This window comes from Salmo trutta, chromosome 35, assembly GCF_901001165.1.
Source record: "Salmo trutta chromosome 35, fSalTru1.1, whole genome shotgun sequence".
In the NCBI taxonomy this organism is placed as follows: Eukaryota; Metazoa; Chordata; class Actinopteri; order Salmoniformes; family Salmonidae; genus Salmo; species Salmo trutta.
The window spans coordinates 16,087,769-16,115,436 of record NC_042991.1 but is presented as its reverse complement, the minus strand read 5'-3'; the positions used below and the strand labels follow the sequence as shown (position 1 = coordinate 16,115,436).

Sequence of the window (27,668 nt, the reverse complement as noted above, 5' to 3'; positions counted from 1 at the left end):
TGTGTCTGTCAGCGTAGTGTCCAGAGCATGGAGGCGCTACCAGGACACAGGCCAGTACATCAGGAGACGTGGAGGAGGGCAACAACCCAGCAGCAGGACCGCTACCACCGCCTTTGTGCAAGGAGGAGCAGGAGAAGCACTGCCAGAGCCCTGCAAAATGACCTCCAGCAGGCCACAAATGTGCATGCGTCTGCTCAAACGGTCAGAAACAGACTCCATGAGGGTGGTATGAGGGCCCGACGTCCACAGGTGGGGGTTGTGCTTACAGCCCAACACCGTGCAGGACGTTTGGCATTTGCCAGAGAACACCAAGATTGGCAAATTCGCCACTGGTGCCCTGTGCTCTTCACAGATGAAAGCAGGTTCACACTAAGCACGTGACAGAGTCTGGAGACGCCGTGGAGAACGTTCTGCTGCCTGCAACATCCTCCAGCATGACCGGTTTGGTGGTGGGTCAGTCATGGTGTGGGGTGGCATTTCTTTGGGGGGCCGCACAGCCCTCCATGTGCTCGCCAGAGGTAGCCTGACTGCCATTAGGTACCGAGAGGAGACCCTCAGACCCCTTGTGAGACCATATGCTGGTGCGGTTGGCCCTGGGTTCCTCCTAATGCAAGACAATGCTAGACCTCATGTGGCTGGAGTGTCAGCAGTTCCTGCAAGAGGAAGGCATTGATGCTATGGACTGGCCCGCCCGTTCCCCAGACCTGAATCCAATTGAGCACATCTGGGACATCATGTCTCGCTCCATCCACCAACGCCACGTTGCACCACAGACTGTCCAGGAGTTGGCGGATGCTTTAGTCCAGGTCTGGGAGGAGATCCCTCAGGAGACCATCCGCCACCTCATCAGGAGCATGCCCAGGCGTTGTAGGGAGGTCATACAGGCACGTGGAGGCCACACACACTACTGAGCCTCATTTTGACTTGTTTTAAGGACATTACATCAAAGTTGGATCAGCCTGTAGTGTGGTTTTCCACTTTAATTTTGATTGTGACTTCAAATCCAGACCTCCATGGGTTGATAAATTGGATTTCCATTGATTATTTTTGTGTAATTTTGTTGTCAGCACATTCAACTATGTAAAGAAAAAAGTATTTAATAAGATTATTTCTTTCATTCAGATCTAGGATGTGTTGTTTAAGTGTTCCCTTTATTTTTTTGAGCAGTATATTTTGTACTAATACAATTGCTCAGAGAAAAACATTTTGTTTAACAAGTATTTATATTTCTCAAGTTAGGGGTCAAATTTAATACCTCACCTTGCGAGGATAAAAAAATATATAATTCTGCTTATGCATCCTTATTTCGACGCAAAACCCACCATTGGTGTGCATGGCCAGAGATCTATTTTCATGGCCTCTGACCAAAGCACCGTTTCCAATTTAAGGGCCAATTCCGTTTAGCAGACTCCAGGCGTTTACCTTTGTTGGATGACATGAAAATAGATCTCTTTGGCAACACACACCAGTGGAGGGTTTTGCATCAAAATAAGGGTGCATAAGCAGAAAAGAAACTCATACCTACTGTAAAATATAGTGGTGGATCTTTTGTTATGGGGCTATTTTGCTTCCATTGAACTTTACCCAGTACCAGGACATTTTAGCCCAAAACCTGGGTGCCTCTGCCAGGAGGCTGAAACTTGACCGCAAATAGATCTTCCAGCAGGACAATAACCCCAAGCACACATCAAAATCCATTAAAAACAATTGTTAATTGACCACGAAATCAACATTTTGCGATGGCCATCTCAGTCTTTAGACTTGAATCCCATTGAAAACCTGTGGTTTGAATTGAAGAGGGCAGTCCATGAGCGCAGACGAAGGATATCAAGGATCTGGAAAGATTCTGTATGGCGGCATGGTCTAAGACCCGAGGGCTCCCGAGTGGCGCAGTAGTCTAAGGCACTGCATCTCAGTGGTAGAGGCGTCACTACAGACACCCTGGTTCGAATCCAGGCTGTATCACAACCGGCCGTGATTGGGAGTCACATAGGGTGGTGCACAATTGGCCCAGCGTCATCCGGGTTTGGCCGGTGTAAGCCGTCATTGTAAATAGGAATTTGTTCTTAACTGACTTGCCTAGTTTAAAATATATATTTTTTTAAATGTAAAGACTGGGCGCTCCAACAATGTTCCTGGAGAGCTAAGGTCCTGTAGGTTTTCGCTCCAACTCCTGTTGTAATTAACATGATTCAACTTATCAACCAGCTAATTATAACAATCAGATGCACTCGATTATGGTTGCAGCGAAAACCTATGGACGGAAGCTCTCCAGGAACAGGATTGGAGAGCCCTGGTCTAAGATCTCTCCCAATGTGTTCTCCAATCTCATAAAACATTTTAGAAAAGCCTCAGTGCCACTATCCTCGCAAGGTGAGGTATTTTGACCCCTATCTTTTTGAGAGAAACTATTCTTACTTAAACAATATCTTTTGCTGAGCAATTAAATTGGTATAAAAAAATTTTTTTGCATACAATATCAGTATATTCATTATTTTTTGTCATTTTTGCTCATCTTTATCAAGGGTGTCAATTTCCGACTCCACTGTATATCTACCCAGCGTGGTTGCTGTTTATAGCACACAGCTGATTGGGTGGCCTGTGACGAGTGAACTAGTTGGCCAATGGCCATCCAGCAGCACCCACTGTTTCCTGGATGGTGTCAGTCGCTTTGTCAATCAAGGCTGCCAGCTCCACCTCCAATTTAGCACTATCCTCGTCCTAAAGAATGAAACGAAAGGTAAAAGTGAATCCCGGGTTCAGTTCTTCCGCCTGAAATCAAACAAGGTAATAAGGTAGAATAAAACTGACAACAAATCTTTCAATGTTTTTTTTTTAATTCTACATCGAGGTTAAGGGTCTATTTGGGGTTGGGCAATTAAAAAAGTACCTTGAGGAAGTTTTCAAGGGCCTCGTGGAGAGTAGATGTTGGTGATTTGTCATAAAACGTGTCCCTGTTCTTTTTTTATTCTGTTGGTTTCCACTATTGGCGGGCCAGAGAGGAAGGCCGCTGCCGCTTTCCTCTCCAGCCAGCCAAAGCGGCCTTCCTCTCCAGCTGGCCAACAGTGGAAACCGACAGAATAAAAAAAACAGGTACACGTTTTAGTTAGCATAGGATTGGTTGTATTGTTATTTGTTGTTTTGCAGCCAAGTTCCAAGATAAGACACTGACTAAGGATAAAAAGCTTGTTGTTCGGCTCACCTCATAACACCAGCGCCCCAGCAGGTAGGAACAGTGGGTCATAGTCCCTAAGGGCAATCACTCGGTCTAAATGCTACTAGAACAAAGAGAAAAAGCAGGGTGTCGTCCCCGCCCCTTCTTCTGTGGGGTTTATCGGCGGCTGACATCCACATTTTAAGCCCGATGTCCACCAGATGCATAGGCATTTTGTTTTCCATCCATTACTCTAGCCTTTGATCAGGACTCTGAGTTCCATTATATTACACATAAGTCATTGGAGGAAGGCGTCTTCTTTAGGGGGCAGTACCCCGACACTCAATCTGTACATTAATACGTGTCGCTTGCGATAGGGTATTGGAAGCACAATGACCTTATCTTTCATATCAGCGCGGAATCATTGAAAAACAAAGTTACGTTGATACACATCTTGACAGGGATAGTGTTCCCACACGGCCATATCTCTGTCACAGCGCTTGTTTGTGGAAAAATTACTGAAGACGAGGAAACCACCTGTGCTAATTAGCTATCTAGCATGCTCCAAACACCTGTGTGTAAGCGTTACTTGGGAAGAGTAGCGGAAGTGTAGTTTCATCAGATGGAGGCACCCATAGCTGTATTGCTCTGCAAATCTGTTACAGTAAGTGTATCTTTTTAATTTGAAGGATTATTTTTCGCTGATGAAAGATAAGGGCCATATGTTTCAAGAGCCATATCGCAAGTGATGATTATTGCCATTTTCTAGACATTAAAACACAGCGTTGGGATTGTAGTACACGTGAGGTGGTCGAAGCTAATGAGAACTGTAGGGAGAAGGCAGAAGGCCACCTAGAGTTTGAGAGCTACCACTACTCCTGGTGCGTGGTGCTTTTAGATTTTCAGCCTCAATTTCCACAGCGACACCAGAGATGCCTTTTACCGGTGCCCTGTTCAAATAATCAAGGCTTTCTACTTCATACTCCGATATTTCCCAGAGCCACAATGCACTTTCCTTTTGTTCTTCTGACATACAATAAATCAACACTATACCACTCCTGGTTCACTTTGATTGAATCCACCTTTTCCAGTGCGTCCTCCACCATCTCCTTGACCGCAAATGGATCTCCCAAAAACACATCCTTATCCATGTACTCCAACAAGGAATTATTAGACCGAGGCCTATCTTCATTAACAACTTTAGCCTGTTTTGCTCCATTCTTCAATGCTACAGTATTCCACTCATTTCCATTAACTTTACTCAACGCGCCACCAGACTCAAACAGTGCTTCCGTTTCCGCCATATTTCCGACCTACATTTTCACGAAATGCCTTGTGCCCTATTGGCGAGGTCTTATTCTCGAAACTACAGACTCTCAGGGCACCAGTCTCATGTGGAACACCAAATATTATGGATATACTGACAAGATACATGTCTCTCCGTCCTAACAATGAGTCGTTGTCCACAAAGCGGCACAGCAGGCTGTCTACCTCCCGTCTATCCTTTCTTTGGATTGGTGGATACATCTCATTATTGTAATCATTTTTTGTCTAGGACTGGCCACCCCTCAGAGCCTGGTTCCTCTAGGTTTCTTCTAGGTTCCTGCCTTTTCTAGGGATTTTTTCCTAGCCACCGTGCTTCTACATCTGCATTGCTTGCTGTTTGGGGTTTTAGGCTGTGTTTCTGTATAGCACTTTGTGACATTGGCTTTATAAATACATTTGATTGATTGACAAATTGTTGACGTCAACTGCCTGTATTCAATGGTGAGAGATGCTGCGCTACTAGAGCCAAGATGGAATCGCTGTGAGAGGGACTATTTTCTGACTTGTCCAAGCAACTTTGAGGGTTAGGTGGTTAAAAGTCCAATATTTGCTATCAATGTAGCAAGAATCTAACTATATCTGGTTTTAGCTATATATGGCAAGTTTAGAGTTTGTCAAGTTGAATGGTGCAGAGCACGACATAAAGACAACAGAAGATGACATAGCCAAGTCTCACAGAAGACAGCAGGCATGCTAGCTAGCAACGACAAGAGCCAGAGCAGGATGGACACACAGGATGCCGTGAGCTCAAGCAAGAGAAAGAACGAGATGGACCAGGACAAGGTCCTTTCAACTCCTTTACCTCACAGACCCCAAGCAAAAGTCCACCTGAGAAAATGTGAAAGAGGGCATTTCCATGTCTGAACTAGTTTCTCTTTTCAAGTTCAAAGAAATAACTGGTGTTTCTTTCCCCGTCTTCAATCTATTCTGTTCTTGATCTGACAAAAGCACCCTTTGTCAGATTTGTGTAAAACTGTTCTAAGTCTAGTTGTAAAGATTTAAGTACAGATGGTTCTTCTTGAGATAATTTCTTTCTTTAGAAGATTGTCAAGATTGCTCATTAAATCTTTTTCTCCAAGGTGCTTCAGCTCTTTGCCACGTTTAATTGCTAAAACTCTGACTTTACATTTGAGGAATTCCCATCTACTTCCATGACCCAAATCTAAACACACAAAAATATCTTTGGTTAACAATTTTAATGTTTCCAATGAAAATAGGATCTTTAAGAAGATACATTATCCAACTCAAATTTAGAATGACAGTTCTTAGTGCTTCACGTTGGTTCTATCACTTTAATTTAAGACCTTCAATGTACATTTATATTGACATACAGTATATTCATCTTATTTTTATACTATTAACTATTCTCATCACTTGTGGTAATGACAGATTGGTATCTCAATGCATTCTTAATCTAAATTACTAAACATTTCACAATGTGCAGACCTCCACAATCAACCTGATACCCCAAATAAACAATTTTGGATAAATTAATTACGGGCACGCTTGACCACCCCCTTCCCTCCCGGCACTCATCCTTCTGGTGTTTATTCATGTTCTTCTTCAGATAGTGTTTCAGTTCGTCCTCCCAATGGCACATGTTCAAAGTGGATGGCTCTTGATAATGTCTCTCACCTGAGCCACCACTGTCCTTTACAGTCCATTAGGTCTTTGTCCATTTTCCTACCAGTACACCAGCAGCATGAGAGAAGTTTGGACGGGATCTCTCTACATGCTCACTCCACGTGGACTCATGTCGCACTCCTAAGAGAAAAGGCAATTGATGGCTTCGACTGGATGCTGTGTACAGGTTGCTGGCTTGGACTCAGGTCTCACAGTAGAACTGGTGAAGGACCATACTGAACGCAATTGTGGCCATTACTTCAGCTGGTTAGAGGGGGTGTTGAGGTTCACACTGTTCTTGGTCAATTTATCCCTTCCATGCATCTAGACACCATCTGTGGTCACCTTCACCATAACCTCGAGAGAGGAGAGACCAAAACAACAGTTTAAGGCATTTCTGATTCAGGAAATCCAGACAAATTATTTACTGTATGACAAATTATTAATACTACCGGATTCAGGAAATCCAGACAAATTATTTGTTTGACAAATTATTACTACTACCAATAGTCAATACCGAGGCTTCTAGACAAACCTATGCCCCTAAATTGTGAGGAGAGCCACTAGATTGTAGCTTGGGCTAGCCTTGCCCCAATCTCATTCTTATTAAGGTTAGTTTGAAGCTGTTATAACATGTGTTCTCTCTATTCCCTGTGAAAGTCAATATGCATGTGCCCTAGACCAAATTCAGGAGATCTCTAAAGACAGAGAAAATTGGCAATGCTAAAAGAACTGTAAATTGTCTCTCCAAACCAGAGTCAAGGGGGCACTTGTGCAATCATTAGCGATGAACGTTGTACTTTTGTCCCAGATCACTCTTCTAATGTGACTGTTCTCGCCGAACACATTGCCACTGTTGATGATAACCCAGAATGAAGGGCTTGAAATTATGAAGTGTCTGGTTTTATGTGTTGATTTCACTCCCGTTAATGGAAGTATAACCTTTATTATGATTTATTATAATGATGTATTTTGATATAGAAGCTAAAATCTAAATGCTTTCATTAAAATGTATTGATGATTATCACAGATTAAGTGATAAGAGGAGGGAATGAGCTCGAAATTTTTTATGTTTGTGCTTTTCTAATAACTAATTTCAGTGTTCTATTCATGTGCTTTTCTAATAACCGTTTTCTGTGTTCATGCAAGTGACTGACTAAATTAATCCTCACTATCAGTAGCTGCAATGTGGCAGTATGCCCAGACCTTTGTTTTGAGAACCAAAGCTATGTCCGTTTCAAGGTCTCAGCTTAGGGAGAAGAAGCCTAGTGAGGTATTGGTATGTCACATGTTATGAACCAGTATTGGTCGGTCACACGAATTAAACAAAACGGTAATGATGAATGAATTATGCTAAATCATGCAAATATAACTTGTCTGTGTCTAGCCGTATATAAGACAACTGATGGGACTGCCCCAGCAGAGCTCCTGATTGACATGCGTACTATGTGCATTGAGATGGTTGGAAACTCTCCAGTGCGCTGATAATAACGGATGATTCTTTTAAGATCGACTATGAGTGTCCCTGGTGGTCATTTCCATGACACGGTGATGAATTTCCACGACAATTTCCACTCAGTTTGCGAATCACTTGTGTCGAGGAGAAAAAAGGGAAATTACCTGGCCCTGATGGCCTGTCAGTTGAATTTTATAGGTCGTTTTTGGAGTTACTAAAATACCCTATTTCTAATATGTTTCAAGATTGCATTGAAAATTGTGAAATTGTTTCCGCTGTGAAGCAGGGCCTTATTTCACTTATTCTAAAGCCTGATAAAGACCCCTTTCTCATTGACCATTGGAGACCAATCACTTTATTAAATATTGATTGCTCTGGTTTATGCCAAAAGATTAAAGAAAGGAATAGATACAATTAAAAATTCAACATAAGTTCCAAAATTCTTTTAGTCTAGGACCTTATGGACTATTCAGAAGCAATTGACTCAGATGCTGTTATTTTATTTCTAGACATTTGTAAAGCCTGACAGAATTTAACATTCTTTTCTCTTTCGGTATCTGAAAATGTTTGGTTTTGGTGAAAATGTTATCAAAGTCATTTGCATGTTTTACAGAGATAAATAGTTCTGTGATACTAAAATATCAAATTTTGGTAGTGGAAATTTTTCTAGAAATTCTGAATAATGCAAATGTGCATGGCTTATCAACTTTTGACAGAGAAATCAAAATTTCCCAGCTGGCTGACGATGCTACTATTTTTTTTTTAAAGACAAAGACCATGCCCTTAATGCCAGCACTGCATTCTCTATTGCGTCTGGATTCAAACGGAATGTTTCTAAATGTGAAATCTTGTGTTTTTATGACTCGGATGATAAAGAAATAGAAAATATTCCTCTCATAGAACTGCTTTTAATATTTAGGAATACATCTAAAATTCACTCAGGCAGACATTTCTCTCCTAAAATGTAGAAAATCAAGAACATATTTAATAATTGGATACAAAGGGATCTATCTATACTTGGGAGAGTGCTTCTGTCCAAGGCAGAGGGACTTTCTGTCTTGTGTACCCCTCATTGTCTTTATTTGTAAATCACTCTACCTTTAAAGAGATTAACAAGATCTTTCTTGTCTTCATCTGTAAAATTAAGTCTCTCAAATTGAAAAAGTCTATACTCTCAAATAAGAGATCTGAAGGAGGTCTGGAAGTGTTGGATTTTGATGACTTAACACTTAAACTCAATTGGTTAAAAATATGTTTGGTCAATACAGAATCAATTTGGTATTTCAGTTGGGAGGTCTTACATTTGCACTGACATTTAATTATCTTCCAAAAAGATTACCCACTAAATTGGCTAGGTTTGGCAACATGTTTACTCCTGACGTTAGCTAGGTTTCCATCCAATTTGTAACAGATTTTCGTAATAATATTTTAAAATCTGTATTAAACAATATGCACATTTTCCCACCAGAGATGTTTCCATCAAACTGACATATTGTCAGTGCTTGACTTGGACTGAAATAGGTGCTGGTACTCATTTTGGGAGTCAGTACTGTTTATACCAAATAAGCCCCAAAAAATGTGTTCACCAAATTCAACACTCTCATTGACTGACGTCCTTACAACAACTCCTTTCTTGTTGGAGGGAGACAGATTTTCCGCCGAGTTGGGCCTCTCTTTTCCTCTCTGGGAAGAATCACAAATGCAGGATTCCCTAAAATGTGTTGCATAATAATAATTCCCTCGGGAAACAACGTTTCCATACAGGTTCCTAAAAGTCCCAAGGATCCCAGATAGCAAGGACCCTTTGGGGAAATTATAGATTATGCAACCAAAAATTATGTTTCACAGGTATTTTATTTATTATCGCCAAACATGAGTCTTAGGATAGGCAAGGTTCTTCTTTTTTTGTGCATTTATCATACATTTTGGATACTAATATTTGCCAAGTACCTCAACTCCTCCACGGAGTTGGGCGCAGACTAGAGTCATTTAAATGAACCTCCGAGTCGCTATGCGTTGATACTTCAAAAATTTAAATTCTTAAACTCTTACCATGTACATATGTTTGTCTTCTGTTGTTTTATTAGTTTGCTAATCAAAAATTGTTTAATAAAACAATCGAGAAAAAAAACAGACTTCATTTTTTAAAAGTACGAACGCATAGCAAGTCGGAGGTTAATTAAAAAACTTGTCTGAGTGCAACTCTGCGGAGGAATTCCTGTACTTGGTAACAAGTCAGCCCCATGTCCCAACAGACTCCCATAGTTGCGGTCTGAAGCTAATTAAACCATTGATTCATTTGTTGCGTGAAATGAAAGGTTTCTAGAAAAACATGTTTTCCAATGTCCAGTAATATTGCTCTGCAGTCTGCACAGAATGACAAGTTTACAGACAGAGTTTGTTTAATCTGTCTGTCATTTTTCTGTAGCACAGCCTTGAGGATATTAAAGATAGTATCTGTGTTGGTGATGCCTTCTCAATGCAGGAAATTGCTGATTTTAGTCAGTATACACACACAACTCACCCAGCTCCATCACCTGAAGCATCCCCAAACCATAGAGCATTATTTAGCCACACAGAGAGACAGCAAAACGTCCAACATCTGTGAAGCTTTTGTAAAGATGCAATATATTCTCATCAGCACACTACTCCACCTGGTCAGTAGCCAATTTTCTATTTTCACCTTTGATTTTGCATATGTTGAGAGAGACATGTATGTCTTCAACAATGTGTTGGTTTATTTAACTAGAGCCACACAATTAGGTCAATATAACGTAAAGATGAGTTGTGGCAAACATCTTTTACTTTGCTTTATTTCTACAATTTGTGCAAGATATACAGTAATTGGTATTAGAAATGAAGTTTACCTTGCATTATCACTGTGCTTTAGGAGACGGGTCCAACAACGGTTGGTGATGAGTTTTCAGACACATCCATAATAAACTACTTAGGAGCCAGAAAGACCAAAAAATTGGGCAACAACTTGTGAGTAACTTGCATCATTTACTGCTTTTTAAAAGAAGCTCAGAATCTACAGAAAATGTGTAGTGTAAAACATGTGTTAACAACATACCCTTCAAAGGGCATACAAATTCCTTAGTGTTACTTCATGGACCCTAACTATGCTTACTCCATTTACTGAATTTCTGTATGAATTTACAACAAATACCCAAACACCACAGTGTTGGTTTATAAATGTAAAACCTTCGGATGCCATGGATATGCATGTGGTACTAATGCAATGTGTTCTCAGGCAAATAATAACGAGATCATTGCATTTCCAGTTGGGAGTATCATGTGGAAGACTCTCCCTGGGTGGTTCTGGACAAGCTGGAGAAGGTGGGCTTCTCTGTGGTGACCATGACAGGTGTGGGGCAAACAATGGTTTGGTGTCTAAACAAGGACACCATCATGTGAAAGTTGTTACTAACCACTTGGTCTCACTGCAACAATGCATGAGTGTTTTCACCAGTCAGTTAGACTTGTACTACTGCATTCACTGTGTGTTTGTTGATTGGAGGGGTGTCTATGGTCAGTGATAACTTGGGTAAGGATATACTGTATGTTTTTTCTCTAGAACATTTGTCGGTGTAATTGAATTGTTGATTATATTATATGACGTGACTACAGTATTTGATGTGCCTACAACACTGATGTCATAGTGTATTTGCAGTAAAATATAATTTGGAGACATTCAAACAAATTGCACTTTGATGTAGCTACATTCACTACTGTACATACAGTCCTCTATGTTACTAAATTGTTGCTTGTGACAAATCCTATAGTATGTTGCACATTTGGTATCATGTATTTTTTAAGGCCTCAATAAATCATAAAATAAAAATAGCCCAGTTGTGTTTTTGTGTTATGTTTTCTCATCGAATGCTATTTATTTATGACGGCAATGTTCCAATCTACTGTATTCCTCCTGCAAACGTGTGGCCTGATTGGTGGAGTGCTACAGAGATGGTTGTCCTTCTAGAAGGTTCTCCCATCTCCACAGAGGAACTCTAGAGTTCTGTCAGCGTGACCATCGGGTTCTTGGTCACCTCCCTGACCAAGGCCCTTCTACAGCCAATGTGTGGTGTTCAATGTAGGCCAACATTCCATGAGACGTTTGAAAAAAACATGCAGGGCTTGACATGAACCTGTTAATCCACTTGTTCTTCAGACAAGGAGGTGACTGAAAATGTTTTTGTGATGTTTGATGCAAGAAACCACTTTACAAAATAAAATGCATTATTATTCCCATACCATTATTACAGAGAATCAGACAAATTGTGCTACCCTCTGCATATTGGCTACTTAGCTTATTCAAGCCTAAAAATACAACAGTGCTCCTTTAAGACCAAAAAAAGCTCTTTACTTGATTCGCTTTTCAAAGATATCTAGAGATGTACACATTTTGTGTTCTTGTGGGAAGCCATCACTCCTCTATTGCTGACTACAAAGTATCTACAGTGCATTCGGAAAGTATTCAGACCACTTGACTTTTCCAAATTTTGCTACATTACAGCCTTATTCTAAAATGGATTAAATCGTTATTTCCCTTCAATCTACACAATACCCCATAATGAAAAAGTGAAAACAGGTTTTTTGAAATGTTTACAAATTGTGTAGAGGCACAGATCTGGGGAAGGGTACCAAAAAATGTCTGCAGTATTGAAGGTCCGCAAGAACACAGTGGCCTCCATCATTCTTAAATGGAAGAAGTTTGAAACCACTAAGACTTTTCCTAGAGCTGGCCAACTGGCCAAACTGAGCAGGCTGAATGATAGAACAGCTATTTCCATGTTAAAATGTTATGGGATGCATTTTCTCCATTGTTTTTGATGGTAGGCCACTCTGGTAGACCTACATTATGATCAACTAGCCACAGTAACCTACTTGACCACTGTTAAAACGGAAACTTAACGTGGGTACAGCCTCAGTACTCACAGTAAATGCGCTGGAAGTTGCACAGAATTTTCACAACATTCAAGTTTGTGCTCAGCAGACCTGACATATGCTCAGTGCCGAAAACAATGAGAGGGAACATCACTGACAAAGCACGTTTTATTATTTGGTTGTTTGCTTCCTCTCTTTCCACAGCCCACAATAGCAGTAACTGACAGAAGTGAAAGAAAGAGCTTATCTGGTGATTGGCATTCCTTATTGGCTACAGCAGGTCTATGGAGTGCAATGTGTGAGAATCTTGTTCTCATAGTGCTCTGTGCATTTTTCACAAGCTTCAGATTCATTTGGCATTGCTCATCTCCTTCCTTCTGCTGCTAAGGAGAAATGCATATAGAATCTAAACGGTCCTTAAATGGTAGGTTATATATCCATTTTGGTTGATATTTTATTGACACCCTTCAGAGAGACGGCATGTTCTTTAGGTGTGAGAAAGAGAGTTTGTTTGCATATTAGATCAAGCTGATTATGCAACAAGTTCTTATCTAATGAATGTGTGAAGCAAACAGGGTTTGGAATGCAGGTCCCCTGACCATGTGTACCTAACAGCCGCCTCTAAGAAATCAAGGTGTTCAGCTGGTGATTTAGTAATGCAATTCCTTCTTAATATTGGAGGGGTACATTTTTCCACTGGTCATGACCTGTAAAAGCCTAGGACCAGACTGATCATTTGCTTCGCAAACCAAAATGTCGTGCGCCTTGAAAAGGCACAATTCAGAAACAACCATAAAAGTCTATAATAATGCTCAAATCCACAAATTGGCAAGAAAATGAGAAAGACAGTTATCAAGGCATGATATAAGATACTCTGAGTCAGTGTTTGTAACATACCATTATCATTGTAGTGAGAGATGAATTACATAATTCACCTTTAGGACTATTATGACAAACTGAACATTGTGTCTGAGCAGAGAATAACTTTTTCATTAATACCGAGTGGATTAGGAAGACAGAGGTGGTGTGTGTTTGGAGAGGAGGGAGGGCCGGCGCTAGCTTTTTGGGGTATAACATTTTAATGGTCCCCCTCGATGGCAGAGAAAAACAAAATAGTTTTATTAAAGCTAATTTCCTGCAATTCTATGCACTTTGCCATGGGGCGTAGAGAAAACGTTTTGGTTTTAAAGCGCATTTTATGCAATTCTACACATTTTGCCATGGGGCAGAGATAAAATGTTGCAATTTTAAAACTAATTTCATGCAATTCTACTCATTGTGCAATGGGGTGAACATGATTTAGCTTTAAAACTGCAAAATGTTCCTGCAATTCTACACATTTTTCCATGACTTACGCCATGTTCATATGATATCTGAGTGAGAGTGACTAACAAAATCAATGTCGGCCCCCTGGAGGTTAGGGCCCCTGGGCACATGCCCTGCAAGCCTGGTCAGTTATTCGGCCATGATTACTTCCACGTGTAGGTAGCTGGCTAAACAAACTTTCTAAAGAGAAAAACTGCTGATGCACTACCAAATTGCACCTTGTGTATTGTAATATTCTAACTCTCAACAGTAAATTGAGACCCACAGGGCAAGTGATATAATCTAGAACACTTCCCCCTTTCCCTACCTTCGTTGAAGAAACCCTAGCAGTGAAGAGTTCACCTGAGCGTCATACACCCCTCCTCTTTTGTCACACCTCCACAATAAGAGCTGACTCTCTATTCCAGAGATTATTGGGACTAGAGGACTACCTGAGAGAAGATAGTCACAAGAGAGAAGACACACAGACAGAGATATTGATAAATCAGGGTGGAGGGACCGAAGGTTTATCACTTTAAACTAACACAACCCAGAGACACAGGTGAGCTGATAAGGCAGTCTAGCTCAGTTTGTGTCTGTGCTTTAGGGTAGTAGACCGTGTCAGTGTTTCAGAGTCAGGGGCGCTTTTCGCACATGGAACGTCTAGAGAGCTGTGTGCTCTAAAACCGCAGAGAAGAGCGAGAAGAGCAAATATACTGAGAAAGCATAGAAAGACTGCTTCCTGATCACCTCACTTGTGTGGAAACAAAGATAGACACCGGTAAGCTTTTAAGACTTTTAAGCAATAAGTGAATGAACAAAGAGTGTGTGGCCTATATACTGTAATGGATTTAGTTAGTGGTTCACATCTTGACTTAGTGTCAGTGGACCAACTAATTGTCCAAATAAATGATTATTTCAATCTGGACACAACATAACAAGTTGGCCGTTTTACTGTTTATTTGAATCATGCCAGCTACCTCAGCTTACCTGAGGCAGTATTTCTGACACATTGTCCTCATAGCTCTCTTTAAAAGCCCCATACAAATATTAGATGTAAAAACGAAATAATTGTAGATCCATTGGAACTAAATTATTGAGGATCCATGATCGGAACTATCAGGAAGATTATAAAACCTTGTACTAACTGTACAGAAAAACAGCCCACCTTGGGGATTTCAACATTGTCTGAAAAATAGGGCAAATTCCTTAAAACAGCAGCATTTTCCTCAGATGCTTTTTGCTATGACTATAAAATACAAATAAGACAGCATCACCTTCACATTTTAGGCAAATTAGGAAAGTCCCTAACCAGGTTGTCTTCCAGTCAGGAGTAAACAATTTTCCTTAGAATTCTCAAGGCATTGTTCCATTACAGGTAATATGAAACACTGCCCTGGGGAAAAACTCTCTCCTTAATGAGAAGAAATGTGATACTACCAGTTACAACAAGCCATGCTTGCAACACTGTCTCCAAAGTTCAAGTAGCTTTAGACACATAAACATAGTGTGAACGATGACAACGAGTGAAACCCCAGCTAAAGCAATCACAGAAACACCAACAGTCAAAGAAAAAAGCATTTTTATCAGGTCAGAGATAAAAGTAATGGCCCTGAAATAAAACAAGTCTCCAAGGTTACTTATTAACAGACTAATGTGCCTCAGAGTTCACTTTCCAGTACAAGAGGTCGTTTAGACTTTTCCTCCTATGAGGCTAATAATTCAGCATTCAGCACTCTTTAGGCATCAATTCTTACTAGATTAAGGTCACACCCATAACAAAACCTTTGTGCCGCAAGCTGTGTGTGTGAAGTTAGAAAAGTATTACAGTGTGTTTGCTTAGACACGTATACAAGAAAAACAGGTTATTTTATTATACAGTCATGGCTGCAGTTACCAGTCCATATATGGCCATTGCTAGCTACCCATCTCAACCTGGAATCCAATTTCATGACAATCGTGGCAAATGATCCTGATGATCATAACAATTGTAGCAAAGGTTGTTTAGCATTGGCATTTTTAGGCTGTGTAGCTATGAAATGCCAAAATAAAAAATAAACAAAAGAATAAGTACAAAATCATTAAAAGTGAGTTTCCTTAACCTAGTTTGTTTGTCCTCACATTTTCAGAGCTGCCTAAAGGTCAATTGGACCCTTCAACTGAGTGACCTCCACTTCAGCCTAAAAGTGTTGAACTCACTGACGGTACACGACATTAAGTCCAAGATGCCTCTGAAGACCAGCTTGTACCTCAAATCAGCCAGCATGCGCTGGCCCCGCAAGCAGAAGCGCCGTGAGCTGCTATCAGTCAACATGATCAGCCTACCCCTGGGTGACTTCCGCCACCTCTCCCACATCGGATTGGATGCCCACGGGGATGTCTTCGGCGACCTCGCAACCTTCCAGCGGACCGGTAGTCTCATCCTCCACAGCTCTCAAAGCCACCAGGACCTCTACTCCAACATCAACCCCAATGAGACCCCCCCACCCCCACCCAAGCCCCCACGCCTCCTCAGCCCAGAAGAGATGGATGCACAGGCCGCCAAAGCCAGAACACTTCCCCAGGCTTCCAGGCACCAGAGGTGCCTCTTTCCGCCTTTACTGGATGTTGTGGAGGTGGTGGAGCATGACAGGTTGCACCAAGAAGAGGAGGTAAAGCAGGAGCAGGAAAAGAAGGAGGAGGGAGGGTTAACGATGGGGCCAGATGGATCCGAATTGAACACGGCTCCCCAACAGGCTCCTTGTCCCCCAGTGGAGGCCCCTCCAGGGGTCGATGAAGACTCGTCTTTTGTCCTGAACCTTGACTTGGGGCCGTCCATACTAGACGATGTGCTGCAAGTGATGAACCAGCTTCACCAGTGAGACTTTGGGAAGTGTGGCCCTCATGTAATATATTTTATTCTAAGGGCCTTTCAAGAAGCCCAAAATATATAGGGGAGATAAACTAAAAGTTCCTTACTTTCTAATGGGGATTGAAAGGGGTTGTGTCATGGATGGACAAATGGGCTGGACTATTTTCAATTGCCAGGACGCTAATTGGCACATTTAGTTTTAATTACTGTCTTCATAGAAGACAGATTGTATAAAATGTTCTTATATTGGATGCAAGATGATATGAGCCTCTATTGTTAGTTTGGCTAACTAGAGCAATGTGTCATATCTGGGTCAACGCTTTGTACGGTTGCCTTTCTCAGGTGAAAGCTCTGTGAGCCAATGACACTCCACCCGGATCATGTGACTTTTGTAACGCAGGTGTATAGAGGAGACATGTGAAAGGTAAGAAAGACAGACGGTAAACTACGTATGAGACATAGCTGTGAGGCAGATGTTTATGACTTATGCTTGTCTGACAACTTCTATTGTGAAACACTGAAATAAGACTGGTGGGTTTTGCTTTTCAATGTTTAGGCCTACTATTCAGGGACAATGAACACTAGCTCTCCCATAGTCAGACATATGCTGTAGCAATAAGGACAGAAGCTGGGTTGTTCTACGAAATGAGTCCCTTTTGCGTCCCTTTGATATTTTATGTCTAAATTGTGCACCAATATAAGATTTTAAAAGCCTTTTTTTTTATATGAATCAATACTTGCTAAAGTGCCAAATCTATGCACCCTCTGTGACTTCTAGGAAGATTTTAACCCCAACATTTCTCCAAGTTGTCACCATCATTGTAAAGCCCTAGTTGTTTTGTTGCTTTGACAAATTCATTTCTTCATGTGGTTAGTGATCAATTTTTATGTAAAAAAAAACGTGTCCCTCATTTTAAGGTCAACCCTGTTACGTGAACTGAACTCTTGTGTTAATATGGTGGAACTGTTACTTTAAAAAAAACATTGAACATCTAATAGTCAAATCATAATGTAATTTCTGTTTTTTTGTGTTGAAATACTGAGTGGGTCGAGCATAAAACGTCAAACTTGTTACCCATAGATTGACAATTACACATTTTTGTATAGCTTGCATTCAATTGTTCCTTCCTGTTGCACACAACAAGCTTCCATTCCTCATGTCACAAGGGGATTTATGGCTGATTTAAGATGAAATCGTCAACCCTGTTACATTACAGAATGTTAAAATTAGGTGAAATAAAACGTTATTTTTGCACAACCCAAAAGGGACTTATTTCGTAGAACGACCCAGCAGACTCACTAGAGTGTATACGATAGGCCTATTTTATATTTCTTGTTTTTCTTACCAACTACTCAAGGGGAAAGTTCAAATCTTTAGGAATATAAAGCGGTATAAGTCTATTAAAAGTTATTACATGGTTTATGGTGTGACTGTGAACAGTATCAGTCTATAATAAATGTCTTTAGAAAATCAAAGCTCACCGACAATCCTCTCGTTGTTCATATCATAATCTTTTAGATATAATTTTGTTTTGGCTAAGGTGGAGCATGAACTCTGCCTGGCACAAGGAAATCACATTTGTGCAAAATCTGTACCGTAAGCTTTCATTTGTAAAATAAAAACCATAAATCGCTGAGCCAATCTTATTCTTTAACAACACTGCCACCTACTGGTGCCCTATCTTCTAACAACTATCACAACAATTTGTCTTTCCACACCACCTGATGGCAGTATTTCACAGCCTTTTATTGGGTGGCATGTAGCTTACTTCATTATTTCATGGTCCAGTCGGTCCATGGCGATTATTTGATAGATTGATTGAGTTTTATTTATCTCCCTCAAGCTCTTTGACAGAAACTGAAATCAATAATAATCCATACATCTAATTTGCCCAATTACAAATAAAAATGTAATAAGAAACTGAAGAATTAATTAGCTCTATACTCAATATGGCCATCCATCTTTATAGTTTGCTTTTACCACACTCAGACAGTTCGATTTGGGCAAATTGTCCTCCCTGTATCCTATTTAATAACCTCCATTTTGTTCACTCTACTCTTGGGATTCATAAAATCTCAACAATGGGACTGAGGCACAACCGCACCATTGATTCTCTTCCACATCTGTGTGTGAGATAACATGAATCAGCTTTTGTCTGGGCCAGAATCACTATGTCAGGCTAGATCTACATCCCACTGCTGACCAGGGAAATTTCTAGGATTTGAAGACATTGGGGGCTTAGCCCAAAGCCAGTAGGGGGGTCCGGAGACGTCCTTCCCCAACAAGAGAAAAGGAATTTCAACAGCTAAATGCATGAATTTGATGCACTTTGAGATGAACATTGAGAGATTAGATATGAAACTTGCACTTGCCACAGCAGACACTGCCAGTACTCAATTACAGTAGCTACTTTGGGTCTCTCTACTCTGGAACACTCTCTATTCTGGAACACATACAGTACCAGTCAAACGTTTGGACACACCTACTCATTACAGAGTTTTTCTTGATTTTTACTATTTTCTACATTGTATAATAATAGTGAAGACATCCAAACTATGAAATAACACACATGGAGTCATGTGGTAACCAAAAAAGTGTTATAAACAAATGAAAATATATTTTCTATTTAGATTCTTAGCCCACCTTTGCCTTGACAGCATTGCACACTCTTGGCATTCTCTCAACCAGCTTCATGAGATAGTCGCATGGAGTGCATTTCAATTAACAGGTGTGCCTTGTTAAAAGTTGATATGTGGAAAGTCTTTCCTTCTTAATGTGTTTGAGCCAATCAGTAGTGGTGTGACAAGATTGGGGTGGTATACAGAAGATAGCCCTATTTGGTAAAAATCCAAGTCCATATTATGGCAAGAACAGCTCAAATAAGCAAAGAGAAACGACAGTCCATCATTACTTTAAGACATGAAGGTTAGTCAATGCGGAAAATGTCAAGAACTTTGAAAGTTTCTTGACATGCAGTCGCAAAAATCATCAAGCGCTATGATGAATTTGGCTCTCATGAGGACCGCCACAGGAAAGGAAGACCAAATAAATGCTTAACAGAGTTCAAGTAACAGACTGTTACGAACCGGCTCAGAGTTCGCAACAAAAGGGAGACAACGTGGAGACAAGGAGTATCAAAAATATATATTTATTAGATACCATAACTAGCACAACCAAAAACAAGGTGTCTGCATGGAGAGAGTCTCCCAATGACTGGGGAAGAGGCCTCTTTATCCTGGGACACACCCGAGCCCAGGTGCTTCCCATTTAGCTGACGACCCTCCCAACTCCGCCCACCGGCATCCTTTTTGAACAAAGAGTTGTCCTATGTATTAGAAAGTTAGAACATGACAAAACCAAAACCAACCAATGGTCAGTCACATAACACTCAGGAACAGGGCACACAAGAGACCGTATCAGCTACAAATGCAAACAACATCTCCCAACGGTTTAGTCATTTCCCAACGAGAAAAGAAACACAGGATGCACACTTGTATCCGTAACACAGACACATCTCAACATCAACTCTTCAGAGGAGACTGTGTGAATCAGGTCTTCATGGTTGAATTGCTGCAAAGAAACCACTACTAAAGGACACCAATAATAAGAAGAGACTTGCTTGGGCCAAGAAACATGAGCAATGGACATTTGACCGGTGGAAATCTGTCCTTTGGTCTGAGTCTAAATTTGACATTTTTGGTTGCAACCGCTGTGTCTTTGTGAGACGCAGAGTAGGTGAATGGATGATCTACGCATGTGTGGTTTTACCTAGAAGGAGAGTGATGAAGTGCTGCATCAGATAACCTGGCCTCCACAATCCCCCGACTTCAGCCCAATTGAGATGGTTTGGGATGAGTTGGATCACAGAGTAGAGGAAAAGCAGCCAACAAGTGCTCAGGATATGTGGGAACTCCTTCAAGACGAGGTGCGATCACGATTATCCTATCAATGGGACATCAAAAACTGTAATGTCCTATGTTTCACGGAATCATGGCTGAATGACGACATGGATATTCAGCTGGCGGGATATACGCTGCACCGGCAAGATAGAACAGCACACTCCGGAAAGACGAGGGGGGGCAGTCTGTGCATATTTGTAAACAACAGCTGGTGCACGAAATCTAAGGAAGTCTCTAGATTTTGCTCGCCTGAAGTAGAGTATATTGTGATAAATTGCAGGCCACACTACTTGCCTAGAGAGTTTTCAGCTATACTTTTCGTGGCTGTTTATTTACCACCACAGACAGATGCTGGCACGAAGACCGCACTCAGTCAGCTGTATAAGGAAATAAGCAAACAGGAAACCACTCACCCAGAGTCGGCGCTCCTAGTGGCCGGAGACTTTAATGCAGGGAAACTTAAATCAGTTCTACCTCATTTCTATCAACATGTTAGATGTGCAACCAGAAGAAAAACAATTCTAGATCACCTTTACTCCACACACAGAGACGCGTACAAAGCTCTCCCTCGCCCTCCATTTGGTGAATCCGACCACAACTCTATCCTCCTGATTCCTGATTTCAAGTAAAAATTTAAGCAGGAAGCACCAGTGACTCGGTCTATAAAAAAAGCGGTCAGATGAAGCAGATGCTGAACTACAGGACTGTTTTGCTATCACAGACTGGAACATGTTCCAGGATTCTTCCAATGGCATTGAGGAGTACACCACATCAGTCACTGTCTTTATCAATAAGTGCATCGAGGACGTCGTCCCCACAGGGACTGTACGTACATACCCCAACCAGAAGCCATGGATTACAGGCAACATTCGCACTGAGCTAAAGGGTAGAGCTGCCGCTTTCAAGGTGCGGGACTCTAACCCGGAAGCTTATAAGAAATCCTGCTATGCCCTGTGGCGAACCATCAAACAGGCAAAGCGTCAATACAGGGCTAAGATTGAATCATGCTCCGACACTCGTCTAATGTGGCAGGGCTTGCAAACTATTACAGACTACAAAGGGAAGCACAGCCGCGAGCTGCCCGGTGACACGAGCCTACCAGACAAACTAAATCACTTCTATGCTCGCTTCGAGGAAAGCAACACTGAAACTAGCTAGTTAGCTACAACCACCCCTACACAAACATGTGGCTAACTCTGCTGCTGCTGCTGCGCTTTGACTTTCTGGCTGTTCTGCCCTCTCCACCTCATTCACTCCTGCCTGCTTGTGCTCAAACTGCTAGCCTTTTTTGCCTCTCTTTCGGAAGAAGTTCTGAATAGCCATATGCTCTGTGCTATACTACAGACAGGTGTTTTGTTGAATGACGACATTGACATCTAACCAGGGACGTATCACAGCATCTACCGTGTCACTCCAAAGGCTTCTTGCAGTGCCTGCCACTGGGTTTCCATTAGGTAACACAGCCACAATGTCAGAATCCACAGCCACAAAGTTAAAATTGGCTACAGAAATGTGCTTTGTGGTCTTAATTCAAGGTTAGGGTTAGGCATAAGGTTAGCAGTGTGGTTACGGTTAGGTTTCAAATCTGAAATGGGCAGGGTTTAGCCATATTTATGACTTTGTTAAGTAGTGACAACCCTACTACATTTAAGCAGATGCGTTTATCCAGAGCAACTAGGGTTAAATTCCTTGCTCAAGGGCACATCGACAGCTTTTTCAATTAATCAGCGCAGAGATTTGAACCAGCAACCTTCAGGTTACTGGCCTAACACTCTTAACTGCTAGGCTACCTGCCTAACACGGTATTTTGTATTGTTTATTTTTGTCATATGTTTGTCCGTACATTTTTTTTTCTTATATACTGAATAGTGCAAGTGATCTGTGGTTATGGAAACTCATATCAGACTGAAAAAAATAAAAAATAAAATCTATATATTTTTGACCATCAAAATGTTCAGGGCTGGACTGAAAACATCCGGGGCTGAAGCCACTACTGATGACTCATTCATACCAAACAGCTGTTCTTGTCATGTCTCCCTTTTAGCAGTCTCCTTCACAGGTGTGGTAGAAGCCTGGGCATGGCATAGGTTATCCTTTAGCAAACCTCCACTGTTCCAAAAACATTTGCTGTGTTTGTTGACATAGTCATTGTATTGTAATAATTAATCCACGCTACAGACTTATCATCATCTGGGTTCGCTTAATTTTCCATCCTTTAAAAATCGAAATAAAGGTAACTGATTAAGGGTTATAGTCTGTTTTTATCGGCTTAGTTAAAGGCCGGATGTGTGAGAGATAACGTTTGCAGTCAGCATGACTCAATGTTCGCACACCCACGGCTGAAAAATCTATTCAGCTTTAATCAAATGTGGAAGCTAAACTATTGTACCTTTTTGGAGGAGCATTGAAACAAAAGTTCCAAATACAGATCCCATCACAGGCTGTATAAGAGCAGCATTCTTCAATATATCATGGGTTAGGACAACCACATAAAAAGTTTCTATTTGGAGAGTCATGTTTTCTCTTGTTACCCAGTCTGCCTGTGTGATTGACTGAATTTGAACTTGAATCGTCTGTGTGCCCCAAGAATGTGTTAACCCGCTGAGCTAAAGCATAGTGGCCCACTCCTTATCATTGATCAGTTTACTGTTTTAAGGAGAACGGCAAGGTGCCTCAGTAGGCCTATGCTTTGTGCATTGACTGACCCAGTCACAACAAAATTATTATCCATTATCCAAACTGACATAGGCATGTTCGTATATGAGCTAGGTTTACACTGGCAGGTAGCCTGTATCAACAGGATAGTGTACCTTACGGACTGTTGAGATGAGGATTGCTTCTTTCTGACTATCTATCATTAAAGGTGGGTATCTATCTATGCATGGTTGGCATTCCAATGACAGGTGGTAATACCGGAAATGCATTGGGGATGGTACATACAAGCATGGCCGTAACCAGGGTCTGAGTTTTAGTGAGGTCCAGACAGGTGGCTCACTAAAGCTCATTTACTGCATTTCTATATAATTTAAAAACTCTAAAATGCTATTTGGAGAACAGCAAAAACTAGCAAAAATAACCCCAGCAATTATCACATTGGTTGCTGGAACTTCATTCACCTCAGTCGATCTACAAACACGTAGCCTATTAGCTATACAATTAGCCACTACACATTAACGCACATTAACTCAGCACCGGGATTAAAAAATATAATTTAATAATACAGGGATCTGTTAGCAAAAAAACTATTTAATTAACAAAAAGTTAACAAATTAGTTAGCTCTACATAACTTTTTTGTTGCAGTTTTACAGCTAATTTCCTTGCAATTCTACACATTTTGCCATGACTTATGCAATGTTAATATGATATCTGAGTGAGAGTAACTAACAAAATAAATTGGGGCCCCCTGGAGTTCAGGGGCCATGGGCACATGCCCTGTGTGCCCGATCGGTAATTGGGCCATGATTACTACTAGTTTAGATTGCTGGCTAGACTAATTTACTAATCTAAAAATTGTTTACTGACATGGGCTAATTAAGTGACAGTCAGTGAGTGACATACAGGTTTAACATGAGGAAAACTGCTGAAAATTCAAAAAACGTACAACGCTCCGGACCTCGATGTCGTCATATGTAGTTATAGCCCTGCGTACAAGGCATGTCAGGTAAGTAGAGCACATCGCCTGCATGAGCATGTATAGACTTGTTTTGAAATGTCTGTTCTCATTTTACCCTCCTGTGACCTAGCCTGGGTGGATTTGACTGTCAGACGGCTTTACTTTTCATGTAGACCTAGACCTTTCACCCTTTATCTTAACCTATACAACCCATACTTCTCCAGCTAGAATAATGTTGAAGACATCCTTATAGACATTTAAAACTTTTCAAGTGTACTCCTACACTTAACATGCAACTGTGTGAATAGTGAGGTCAAGCACCAGGGGTAAAATAATGATATCTTATATCTTGGATATTCAATTTTCTCTTGTCAATAGCTATTGAACCAAGCATGCCATGACTATGAAAATGTAATATTCTGAATTAGGGGTTGATGGGAAACAATCTACCTTTTTTTGTGTGAAAATAAATTAAATACGATTTTGGATTTCAATCTTCAATAGCTCTTACAGAAAAACGTGGCATGACTATGAGAATGATAGATTCTCAATCAGGGAAGGATAGAGAAAAATTCCCAGCTTTTTTGTTGTTAATGTTGAAATGTCATTATTGTGTTATTTGTTTGGCTTTCAATTTTCATTAGCTCTTACATGACTATGAAAATTATATATTCTGAATCGGGAGGATGGAGAAAAATCCACAGCTTTTTTGGTTGTTGCATTTTTATTTGATTTGTATCGCTTTGGTTTTCAATCTTCTATAGCTCTTACACAAATCGTGCCATGACTATGAAAATGATATGTTCTGATTCAGGGGAGGACGGAGAAAAATCCACTGGTTTATTTGGTTGTTGAAATTCATATACACTACCGGTCAAAAAGTTAGAACACCTACTAATTCAAGGGTTTTTCTTTATTTTTTACTGTTTTCTACATTGTAGAATAAAAGTGAAGACATCAAACTATGAAATATCAACATTTGGAATCATGTAACAACCTAAACAAGTGTTAAACAAATCAAGATATATTTTATATTTGAGATTCTTCAAATAGCCACCCTTTACCTTGACGACAGCTTTGCACACTCTTGGCATTCTCTCAACCAGCTTCATGAGGTAGTCAATTACAGGTGACCATTTCAATTACAGGTGTGCCTTCTTAAAAAGAGAGGGCACGTTAAAAAGTTGATTTGTGGAATTTCTTTCCTTCTTAATGCATTTGAGCCAACCAGTTGTGTTGTGACAAGGTAGGGGTGGTATACAGAAGATATCCCTATTTGGTAAAAGACCAAGTCCATATAATGGCAAGAACAGCTCAAATAAGCAAAGAGAAACAGCAGTCCATCATTACTTGAAGACATCAACATCAGTCAAAAAGGAAAATGTCAAGAACCTTGAAAGTTTCTTCAAGTGCAGTCGCAAAAACCATCAAGCGCTATGATGAAACTGGCTCTCATGAGGACCGCCACAGGAATGGAAGACCCAGAGTTACCTCTGCTGCAGAGGATAAGTTCGTTAGAGTTACCAGCTTCAGAAAGTGCAGCCCAAATAAATGCTTCACAGAGTTCAAGTAACAGACACATTTCAACATCAACTGTTCAGAGGAGACTGTGTGAATCAGGCCTTCACGGTCGAATTGCTGCAAAGAAACCACTACTAAAGGACAGCCGGGGCGGCAGGTAGCCTCGTGGTTATAGCGTTGGGCCAGTAATCGAAAGGTTGCTGGATCGAATTCCTGAGCTGACAAGGTAAACATCTGTTGTTCTGCCCCTGAGCAAGGCTGTTAACCCACTGTTTCCTGGGCGCTGAAGACGTGGATGTCAGTTAAGGCAGGCTCCTGCACCTCTCTGATTCAGAGGGGTTATGTTAAATGCGGAAGACACATTTCAGTTGTACAACTGACCAAGTATCCTTTCTCAATAATAAGAGGTGACTTGCTTGGGCCAAGAAACATGAGCAATGGACATTAGACTGGTGGAAATTTGGTCTTGAGTCCAAATTGGAGATTTTTGGTTCCAACCGTGTCTTTGTAACACTGCAAAAATCAGAAGATTTCTGTCCAAAAAGGATGCAGAAAAATGTATTCATGATTTTGTCACTTCTAGGTTAGACTACTGCAATGCTCTACTTTCCGTCTACCCGGATAAAGCAATAAATAAACAATAAATAAGCAGTTAGTGCTAAACACGGCTGCTAGAATCTTAACTAGAACCAAAAAAATGTATCATATTAATCAAGTGCTAGCCTCTCTACACTGGCTTCCTGTGTAGAGAGGCAAGGCCTGATTTCAAGGTTTTACTGCTAACCTACAAAGCATTGCATGGGCTTGCTACTACCTATCTTTCCGATTTGGTCCTGCCGTACATACCTACATGTACGCTACGGTCACAAGACGCAGGCCTCCTTATTGTCCCTAGAATGTCGAAGCAAACAGCTGGAGGCAGGGGTTTCTCCTATAGAGCTCCATTTTCATGGAATTGTCTGCCTATCCATGTGAGAGACGTAGACTCGGTCTCAACCTTTAAGTCTTTATTGAAGACTCATCTCTTCAGTAGGTCCTATGATTGAGTGTAGTCTGGCCTAGGAGTGTGAAGGTGAACGGAAAGGCACTGGAGCAACAAACCGCCCTTGCTGTCTCTGCCTGACTGGTTCCCCTCTCTCCACTGGGATTCTCTGCCACAAACCGGGGCTGAGTCACTGGCTTACTGGTGCTCTTCCATACCATCCCTAGGAGGGGTGCATCACTTGAGTGGGTTGAGTCACTGACGTGGTCTTCCTGTCTGGGTTGGCGCCCCCCCTTGGGTTGTGCCGTGGCGGAGATCTTTGTGGGCTTTACTCGGCCTTGTCTCAGGATGGTAAGTTGGTGGTTGGAGATATCCCTCTAGTGGTGTGGGGGCTGTGCTTTGGCAAAGTGGGTGGGGTTATATCCTGCCTGTTTGGCCCTGTCCGGGGGTAACGTCGGATGGGGCCACAGTGTCTCCCGACCCCTCTTGTCTCAGCCTCCAGTATTTATGCTGCAATAGTTTGTGTCGGGGGGCTAGGGTCAGTCTATTATATCTGGAGTATTTCTCCTGTCTTATCCGGTGTCCTGTGTGAATTTAAGTATGCTCTCTCTAAATCTCTCTTTTTCTCAATTTTTCTTTCTTTCTTTCTTTCTTTCTCTCTCTCTCTCGGAGGACCTGAGCCCTAGGACCATGCCTCAGGACTACCTGGCCTGATGACTCCTTGCTGTCCCCAGTCCACCTGGTCGTGCTGCTGCTCCAGTTTCAACTGTTCTGCCTGTGGCTATGGAACCCTGACCTGTTCACCGGACGTGCTACCTGTCTCAGACCTGCTGTTTTCGACTCTCTAGAGACAGCAGGAGCGGTAGAGATACTCTGAATGATCGGCTATGTAAGCCAACTGACATTTACTCCTGATGTGCTGACATGTTGCACCCTCTACAACCACTGTGATTATTATTATTTAACCCTGCTGGTCATCTATGAACATTTGAACATCTTGGCCATGTTCTGTTAAAATCTCCACTTTGCACAGCCTAGCCACCCCTCAT

General features: G+C 41.3%; 2 protein-coding genes and 1 long non-coding RNA gene across 4 annotated transcripts; 2 read left to right on the top strand and 1 right to left on the bottom strand.

Annotated features, from left to right (window-relative positions):
* Nucleotides 1-5,657: 5,657 nt before the first annotated feature.
* Nucleotides 5,658-9,424, bottom strand: LOC115174705 (uncharacterized). Its single transcript, XR_003871825.1, has 2 exons — nucleotides 9,180-9,424; nucleotides 5,658-6,460 (listed from the first exon to the last, which is right to left on the bottom strand). It is a non-coding gene; the product is annotated as an uncharacterized LOC115174705 (long non-coding RNA).
* Nucleotides 9,425-9,985: 561 nt separating this feature from the next.
* Nucleotides 9,986-11,405, top strand: LOC115174704 (GTP cyclohydrolase 1 feedback regulatory protein-like). Its single transcript, XM_029733499.1, has 3 exons — nucleotides 9,986-10,216; nucleotides 10,450-10,544; nucleotides 10,844-11,405. Exons 1-3 carry the CDS (start codon nucleotides 10,028-10,030, stop codon nucleotides 10,974-10,976), a joined length of 417 nt encoding a protein of 138 aa, XP_029589359.1. The 5' UTR covers nucleotides 9,986-10,027; the 3' UTR covers nucleotides 10,977-11,405.
* Nucleotides 11,406-14,090: 2,685 nt separating this feature from the next.
* On the top strand, nucleotides 14,091-17,316 carry LOC115174703 (cdc42 effector protein 3). Of its 2 annotated transcripts, none has more exons than XM_029733498.1 (2): nucleotides 14,091-14,313; nucleotides 15,881-17,316. In XM_029733498.1, the coding sequence occupies exon 2, from the start codon at nucleotides 15,977-15,979 to the stop codon at nucleotides 16,610-16,612; it is 636 nt and encodes a 211-aa protein (XP_029589358.1). In that variant the 5' UTR covers nucleotides 14,091-14,313; nucleotides 15,881-15,976; the 3' UTR covers nucleotides 16,613-17,316. The 2 variants fall into 2 exon arrangements, with proteins under 2 accessions (XP_029589358.1, XP_029589357.1); XM_029733497.1 differs by having other exon boundaries at nucleotides 14,117-14,532.
* The last annotated feature ends 10,352 nt before the right edge of the window (nucleotides 17,317-27,668 follow it).

Coding starts and splice junctions, on each gene's coding strand:
- LOC115174703 (XM_029733498.1), top strand. CDS start 15,977: ATGCCTCTGAAGACCAGCTTGTACCTCAAATCAGCCAGCATGCGCTGG.
- LOC115174704 (XM_029733499.1), top strand. CDS start 10,028: ATGCCTTCTCAATGCAGGAAATTGCTGATTTTAGTCAGTATACACACA. Junction 10,217..10,449: donor TCAGCACACTACTCCACCTG/GTCAGTAGCCAA, acceptor ACTGTGCTTTAG/GAGACGGGTCCAACAACGGT. Junction 10,545..10,843: donor AAAAAATTGGGCAACAACTT/GTGAGTAACTTG, acceptor TTGCATTTCCAG/TTGGGAGTATCATGTGGAAG.